Source organism: Myotis daubentonii, chromosome 18 (assembly GCF_963259705.1).
Source record: "Myotis daubentonii chromosome 18, mMyoDau2.1, whole genome shotgun sequence".
NCBI lineage: Eukaryota > Metazoa > Chordata > Mammalia > Chiroptera > Vespertilionidae > Myotis > Myotis daubentonii.
This window is the reverse complement of record NC_081857.1, coordinates 43,173,615-43,181,471: the sequence shown is the minus strand read 5'-3', so window position 1 is coordinate 43,181,471 and position 7,857 is coordinate 43,173,615. Positions and strand designations below refer to the sequence as shown.

The following is a 7,857-nucleotide window of genomic DNA, read 5'->3' as shown; positions in this document are numbered from 1 at the left end:
ACCTGCGTGCCCGAAGGCCTGGGAACTCCCGAGGGAGCCAGGGCTTCCAGCTGTACCAGCTTAGTGAGCCCACGTGAGCCCCAGTGGCACACGCGCTTCTGTTTTTCTTTTTTAAATGCCAGGGGAAGTGCTGCTGCTGCACGTGCAGGCATTTCCTGGGAGTGTTCGCCAGTGAAAGGCATTTTGGTACGAAGGACTCGGGGCTCTCATCCTGACACCACCCCAGTGCTAACAGGAGGCCCCAGCCTGGGTGCAGTAAAAAGGAGAGACCTTATGCAGGTAAACAGCTTGCAAGCCGGGAAACGGCCTCCAATGGCAACCATAGTGTGCTCCCCGGAGGCAAAGGGGAGGCCGCCTTTCACAGAGAAAGTCCTGCCCCGGTTCCTGATTGGTCCATTTTCATGCAAATGAGGAACTCACATTTGTACACCGTGATTGGTCAAGTTAGCACTGTCCCGACTGGTTGGGATCATGGTGGTTATGGAGCTGCTCTGATTGGTCTGCTCAGTAAAGATGCAAATGCAGACACAGTTGTTTGGCTCCGATGGTGGGGCAGGTCTCAGCCCATTGGTGGAAGCGCGGTTCCGGGCCTCCTGCAGAAGGTGGGCTCAGCAGGACACAGTGGAGAGGCTGGCCGCCCAGTCCAGCTTCCCCTCCCCCAGCATCCTGCGTGGGGGGCCTTTGCAAACAGTGGCCGCTAGACTCTGAAGTCGAATTTGGGCCCAAACGAACCTCAAGGAGTCCTTGGCATGGCTCTATGCCTTCTCAGGGTCAGCAGTCTAAGTCGCGTTTTTCTCAGCACGATTGCTTTTAACTTTTCTAGGCGTTCCACAGGTAACTAGTAACCTGTGATCTGGTAACAGGTAACGAGGTAACCTGGTAACCAGTAACATGGTAACCGTTAACCTGTTAACCAGTAACGAGGTAACCTGGTAACCAGTAACCTGCTAAAAACCGTTAAACCTGGTATCAAGTAACCAGTAAGCTGGTAACCAGTAACGAGGTGACCTGGTAACCAGTAACCTGGTAACCGTTAACCTGGTAACAAGCCCTGTGACCATGGTAACTGAGGGCAATCAATTCAAGTAATGCCACCATCCTGAGACGAGTGGAAGCTCAGTGGCTCCCGGTAGCCCGAGAGAGAAGGCATCGACCTACAATTAATATTCAGTTAATCTTCACACGAAGCCAGCCGGCCCCTCCCCCACCCCCCTGTGCTTACCTTCATGTCTGATTAAGCCACAGGCAGCAACAGAAAAAGACTGAGATTGCAGGAGCCCCTTCGCCCCACGTGTCACTGGTCCTTCGTCTCCTATAAACCTGGAGGCGAGATAGGGAGTATCGTTTTCCGGAACGCCCATATTCAGTCTTCATCGTTAATCCTCACCCCTACATCCTCCCATAAGGCCATCGGGCAAACACCCCTCTTCACAGACAAAGAGGTGGATTCTATAACATTTAAATGATTTTCCTAAGATGAGGTAGAGGTGGAGAACGTTTATAGTTGTGGGCTTTCAAGCTAGTGCCTCTTAGGTTTTGATGGAATCAGAATCCCCTGGGCCAGTGGTCGGCAAACTGCGGCTCGCGAGCCACATGCGGCTCTTTGGCCCCTTGAGTGTGGCCACGAAGTTTCAATCGCACTGTACGTGTGCACCCACACGTGGCATTTTGTGGAAGAGCCACACTCAAGGGGCCGCAGTTTGCCGACCACTGCCCTGGGCTTACACACACATGGTTGGAAGCGCAGAGGTAGGTAGGGCCCCGGGCACAGGATGAAAACCAACGTAACAGTCTATTACACGGGATGTAGTTTTCTTCCATCTGCCCACCCAGCAATGGCTCCAACGGAAGCCTCTCCCCTCTTCCTTCAAGGGAGATGCTAGCGGCCTCAGAAACTACATCCAGACAAGGCCGTCTCCAGAGCCAAAAAGGGGGTTGTCTTGCCACTGGTTCTCTTCTGAAGGGCGAGGAGACCTTTCCCAGAAGCCCCACAGCAGCCTTTCTTTCTGTCCTTCTGGCATTGCTGATACCACCCGTGCGTCACGGACTGTGGCCTGGAGCTGGCTGGGGTCGGGTGGAGGATGACAGACCGCTCACCTGTCTTACCTGGACTGTGCCGGAGGGCGGGTGCTGAGCAGAAGGGGCATCCTCTTGGAGAGGAGGAAGCTGGAGGAGGGTGGGAGGGAGGTGATGGGCAGGTAGGCAGATGAGAGTGTGGATTGCTGTGGAGGGTGTGTGTGCGAGGTGGCTTAGTAAACCAACCCAGGCAGTACCCATGCCAGGCATGTTACAGATCACTAGGCTCGAGGCCTTGCGTTCCCCATTGCCCCATTCCCTTGCCACTGCCATTGCCTGTGTAGGGGAATCGGCGTGACCAGACGGCTTGCAGCTGGGTCACGGGGGTGACCAGGCACTAGGAGGTGCCAGTAGATGCAGAGACGCAGCAGGGTGGCGCAGCAGGCCTGTGAGCAGTCCTGGGTTGTGTGGATTGAGGCTGGAGCAGAATGTTCAGTGTTCCTGACAAGAAAGTTGAGGCCTGCAGGGAGGAGCGAGGTGTACGGAAGTCATGGGTAGGGAGGTCCTGAGGGTGCCGTGAGAGGGTTTGAAGGGTGGTGAGGGCTGGGAGTGGGTCAGATGGGGGCGGTTTACAAGGACCCACAGAGCTCAGGACTAGGAGGATAATGGCGACCTGGAGGTCCGTGGGGACTGAAGTGATAGGGACGACCCGTTTCCGCCCAGGCCCACCGGCACCCTGGTCGCTCACTGGGCCGGCCCTGGGTGCAGGGCGAGGCAGCCACAGCCACCACCCAGCAGTGACTTAACAATGAGCCTGCCTGTGGGAGCCGCACGCTCCTGCAGGGCCCCTGGAGGAAGCACCCACCCGCCTGCATGGGCTGCCCCGGAGGCTGGGCCGCTGGGGACCCGGCCGCTGGCCCCTTCCCGCCGGAGCCCGGCTGCCTTCCGTCTTCACAAGGGCAGCCAGGGGCGGGTGAAGACGACCCAGGCTCTTCTCTGAGCGCCAGGGAGGCCTCCGTGATCGGCGCTGAGCTGGCCGAGGACACGGTAGGGGCGAGCTGGGAGGGAGGTCGCGGCCCTGGGTCCACTGGCTGCCTGGGGGTCTGCAGGGCCAGCAGGCGGGGACAGACGGTCACCCTAGTGGCTGCCAAGACTTCTCTCCTGGTCAGAGGTGCTAGCAGATGTTTAAGTCGCGGCGTTTTCCCGGGCGAGCCCCTTCCCGGGACTCTGGGGCGCTTCCCCGCAGGCCAGGCGGTTGTTTGATGCTGCGTCGGCGTTTACGGGGAGCTCGCTCTGCGCAGGCCCCCGGGACAGCCGTGGGTGACCAGTTCTGACGGCAGCCGAGAGGCGGCCTCGTAGAGACCACACCCTGTGAACGAGGACATCGTGGGTCGGGGAGGGCGTGTCATTGCTCGGGGTCGCGGGCCAGCAACGGGAGGCAGGTCCCAGCCCCGCTCCTGTCCCGCCTGCCTGCGCCCTCGGAGGTGTCCGCAGACGTTCACGCGGCGGCCAGGCCGCACGTGCACAGGAAGCGAGACGGGGCGAGCGGCGCTGGGCTGACTTCTCGCTTACGAAGCTAAAGCCAAGCGGGAGGAAAAGGGTTTTGGAAAAGTGGCTTTTTCACACGCTGGTCAAGAAAGCTTTTCTGTTTTCTGGCTTTTTCTCCAAGTGCGTTCGACAAGGGCACCAGATTAGATGTACAGGCAGACGTGTGTCTGTGTGTCTCTACAGACATGTATGCTGCTCTTTTTCTGTCCTCACCCGAGGACATGCTGCACCGACTCTAGAGAGAGGGAAAGAGAGAGAGACGCACACACATCATCAGTCGGTTGCCTCCTGGACACAGGGATCGAGCCCACCACCTAGGAATGTGCCCCGACCGGGACTCGAACCGGCAGCCTTTTGGTGCATGGGACGGTGCCCCCACCAACCGAGCCGCCCGGCCAGGGCTCGGCTGCTCTTGACTGAGGCCCTGCTCACGATAAACGACGGGGACATTGCCCGGCACGAACTCTCTCACTGTGTCCGTGGCCTCGGACCCACCCTTCCAGACGTGTTCCCGAAGCCCTGGCCTCAGGCCTGTGAGCCACACCGGCCTCATCAGCTTCGAACTCGACAGGACGTTAGAGTCTCATCTTAAAGCACGTTCCCAGCCGATCGTGGCCCATGCCATTCCCCGTCACCCTGGTTCCTAACGCCAGCCCCGCCGCGGCCACCCCCGTGACGGCGGTGGCTGCATTTCCCTTCAGACCTAGCGCAGTGATGGCGAACCCGTGACACGCGTGGCAGAGGGGACACGTGAGCTCATTTTTTTGGTTGATTTTTCTGTGTTAAATGGCATTTAAATATATAAAATAAATATCAAAAATATAAGTCTTTGTTTTACTATGGTTGCAAAGACCAAAAAATTTCTATATGTGACACGGCACCAGAGTTAGGTTAGGGTTTTCCAAAATGCTGACACGCCGAGCTCAAAGGGTTCGCCATCGCTGGCCTAGAACGCATCAGGAGCAGTTCCACGTCTGCCCAGCACGGCCCGGCTCGGGAAGCTGTGGGCTTGACTTCTGCTCCCCCAGCCAGCCCTGCCCCCAAGCCCCACCCGGCAGCGCGGCCCAGCCCGAGTTTCTTCCTCATGGCAGGCACCTCTGCCCCTTTTCGTTCTGGTTCTCAAATCCTCTCCTGCGGCCACAGAGCTCTCTGTCCTCCACGGACTCACACGGATCGTCGCCTGGCTGGTGGCTCAGTGGTTGGGCACTGACTTAAGAGCCAGGAGGTCAATAAAAGTGTAATTAAAAAAAGAGGAAGAAGCGCACACATTGTGGCCAGGACAGGATGCCCAGACATCCCCCTTGGCTTCGTGTGACGCAAGCCCCCGGCAAACCCGCGGCACCCACGTGCGAGGCAGCCCCCGCCTCCCGGGAGGCGTCGGTGCCCTTTCTCAGCGACCTCTCCTGCCCACCCCCCCCCCCCCGCAGGTGAGGAGGCCCAGGCTCTGCCGCGTGGACCCCGCCCCGCGGGCGCTGTGACCGGACGCCCCGTGGACGCTGCGGCCCTCGCGTGGCTTCGAGGACCCGGGGATGTTACTCAGGGAAGAAGGTACCTCGGGCGGAAAGCACAGCGAGAACGAGGGGTGAGGCCGATGGAGCGCGCAGATGTGCCCCTGCCAGGTCAGTGTCGACGCCCCGGGGAGTCGTGTGTAAGGGCAGGTGGGTGCCCTCGGGCAGCGGGCCGTCCTCTCAGCGTCTCCGTAACATCCGGCTCCTCTTTCGCCAACGTGGGTGCCCTCTGTCCGTCGGTGGTCCTCCTCGGTTGGTTTGTTTCTATTTTAAAATATATTTTTATTGATGTCAGAGAGGAAGGGAGAGGGAGGGGGATAGAAACGTCAGTGATGAGAGAGAGTCATGGACCGGCTGCCTCCCGCACGCCCCCCACTGGGGATCAGCCCACAAACAGGGCCTGTGCCCTGACTGGGAATCGAACCCTGGCCTCCTGGTTCCTAGGTCGACGCTCAGCCACTGAGCCCTGCCGGCCGGGCGTCCCTCCTCCATTTGTTAACTTCCCAACAGACACTTCTGCCAGAAGTCTCAGGCGACGCAGCCGCCCTTAGCAGCCCCGTCTCCGCCTCTGACCCCCGTGGGCCCTGTGCTGACCCCGACCGAGTGGGAGGGAGCCAAAGGCCGACCTGGGAAAGGCACCTCTTTGAAACGCCCGGTTCACATTTTCCCAGGGAACGGCATGGGCGTCCGCCTCCGACACGTGGGAGGATCGCAGCGTCCCTGCCTGAAAAGGTGCTGGGAACCCACACGGCCTTCTGTGGTCGGCTCCCTCCTCCAGCTTGGCCTCTCTTTCCTGAGGCGTTCGCCGCCGACTCTCCTTGTGTCTTTATCCCGAGCCCATAAGCTCCAGGCTCCCCATTAAAGTCCGAGGAGATCAATGCAACCTCCCCCGCCCGCCCGCTGGCTCCGCACGGCCGGCCGCTCCTTCCTCCCGGGCCGGTGCTTTTCCACGCCCGGCCGCTCCTCTGCCAGCGGCTGCTTCGTGGGACCGACGGCTTCTGGGGCGCAGAGCAAAGCTCCGTCTCAGATGCTGACGGCTGGTCCCCCGGCCCTGACCCTGCAGCCGGGCACAGGGGGACCCTCAGTGCAGGAGGCGGCGTGGCCCCAGCCCTGCAGGGCCAGGGGCTGAGGGACACAGGCCGTGCGTAGGATGACACCGTCCGGCGGACACTGGGTCCCCTCCTCTTCGCCGCCCAAGGGTGCCTGGGTGTCTGAGCGGCTGAGTTCCTGCCGCCTGGCTTGTTCCTACCAATGCAAGCAGACCCTTCCCTGACGGCTTTCGGCTCCAGGGGCCGGGAGGCTGCTCCCCCCCCCCCCCCCACGTCCGCCGCAGGCAGCCTTCCGGGCAGCCACCACCGCCTGGCTCTCCAGAACCATCTGCAAGGGCCCGAGAAGCCAACCAGAGGGCCCTTTAGGCTCAGGCCTCGTAGGAGACCCTCCCCTGGGCCCGATGCCCCTTGCCCCATTCTCCTCCCTCCCTCCCTCCCTCCCTCCCTCCCCTCCTGCCCTCCTGCCTCTCCGGGGTGGCCTCACTCCTCCCTGCAGAAGGACTCAGCCGCCTCTCGCCCAGGAGGTGCCACCGTGGGCCTCCCCTCTGTAGGCAGTGCCTCCGCCCACCTGAGTGGTGAGCCTTCCCTCTTAGGGGCGGACTCCAGAGGGTGAGGGTCTCAGGTGTCCGGGTCCCTCGGTTCGGCCGCCTGCCCGGGAGGCCCAGGAGCCTGGCAGGAGGACCGGGTGGGCCTGGACGGAACCGTGCGCAGAGGCAGACGGGACAGGGTCCCGGAGCCACTGAGGTCAGCCTTTGGTCCCAGCCCGCCCTTCGCTGTTCCTTCCGAGTCACTTGACCTCTTTAGGTCTCAATTCCATCCGCCGTGGCGGGGGTCAGTAAGGAGGGGCCATCTTGCCTGACCTCACTGCAGGCGTGAGGGAGACCCGGTGAGGAAGTCCCCGGCCTGGCACCGGGAGCCTGGAGCACGCCCACTACGGGCAGGACGGCCCCAAGGCCAAGGGCACCATGTGTGAGGGTCGGGCAGGGAGCGAGGGACGGGAGCCGGGGCGGAGGGAACGCGCAGGAGCAGGTCTGGGTATCCATCCTGCGCTTCCTGCATCTTCTCTGCCCGCAGCAGCAGCAACGTCCGAAACGCTGTTCGAGCGACTTCCTGACAGAGGCTTTTATTGATTTCCGAGAGGAAGGGAGAGGGAGAGAGAGAAACATCAATGATGAGAGAGCATCATGGACCGGCTGCCTCCCGCACGCCCCACCCTGGGGATCGAGCCCGCAACCCCGGCCTGTGCCCTGACTGGGAATGGAACTCTGACCTCCTGGTTCAGAGGTCGATGCGCAACCACTGAGCCACACCGGCCCATGCGAACGCCTGGGAGGAAGAGAGAACCAGGGACTTAAAGGAGTGAAGTGATGCTGAAAACTGAGCGAGGAGCCAGACACGCTGGAGAGGAGGCTGTGGGCGCAGCCTGTCCTCTCGTAAGGAATTTCATGTCGCCCCCGGGCCAGTGGGAAGCCGCTCCAGTGTTCAGACAGGGAGAGGCGTTCAGACAGAGGCTGTCGCGTGGACAGCAGGCGGCCAGCGCTGCGTTTGTGCCTGAAGTTTTCCTGGGACCCAGCCGGGCCCCTCCACTGCAGCGGCCGCTGGCCCACAGGGCTGAGGCGCCCCCGGGGGCCTGCGGGGAACGGTGGGCGGGAGCCGTGCGTGGCCGCGGGCGAGGGGAGCGCGTTGGGAGCTGGTGCCGTCGAAGGCAGGAGCCGGGAGCACCGTGACGCAGGTGT

The 7,857-nt window shown here is 61.6% G+C and overlaps 1 protein-coding gene across 2 annotated transcripts in view; it reads left to right on the top strand.

Annotated features, from left to right (window-relative positions):
• The window catches only part of TLCD4 (TLC domain containing 4), a 42,372-nt gene that overhangs the window by 2,804 nt on the left and 31,711 nt on the right, over positions 1-7,857 (top strand). Inside the window, exons 1-2 of one of the 2 annotated variants that reach the window (XM_059674958.1) lie at positions 36-279; positions 4,992-5,183. In XM_059674958.1, coding sequence (XP_059530941.1) covers positions 5,156-5,183 — 28 coding nt within the window. In that variant the 5' untranslated portion in view covers positions 36-279; positions 4,992-5,155. Of the gene's footprint in view, positions 1-35; positions 280-4,991; positions 5,184-7,857 lie in introns of those variants that run through there. The other variant, XM_059674959.1, reaches the window with a different exon arrangement.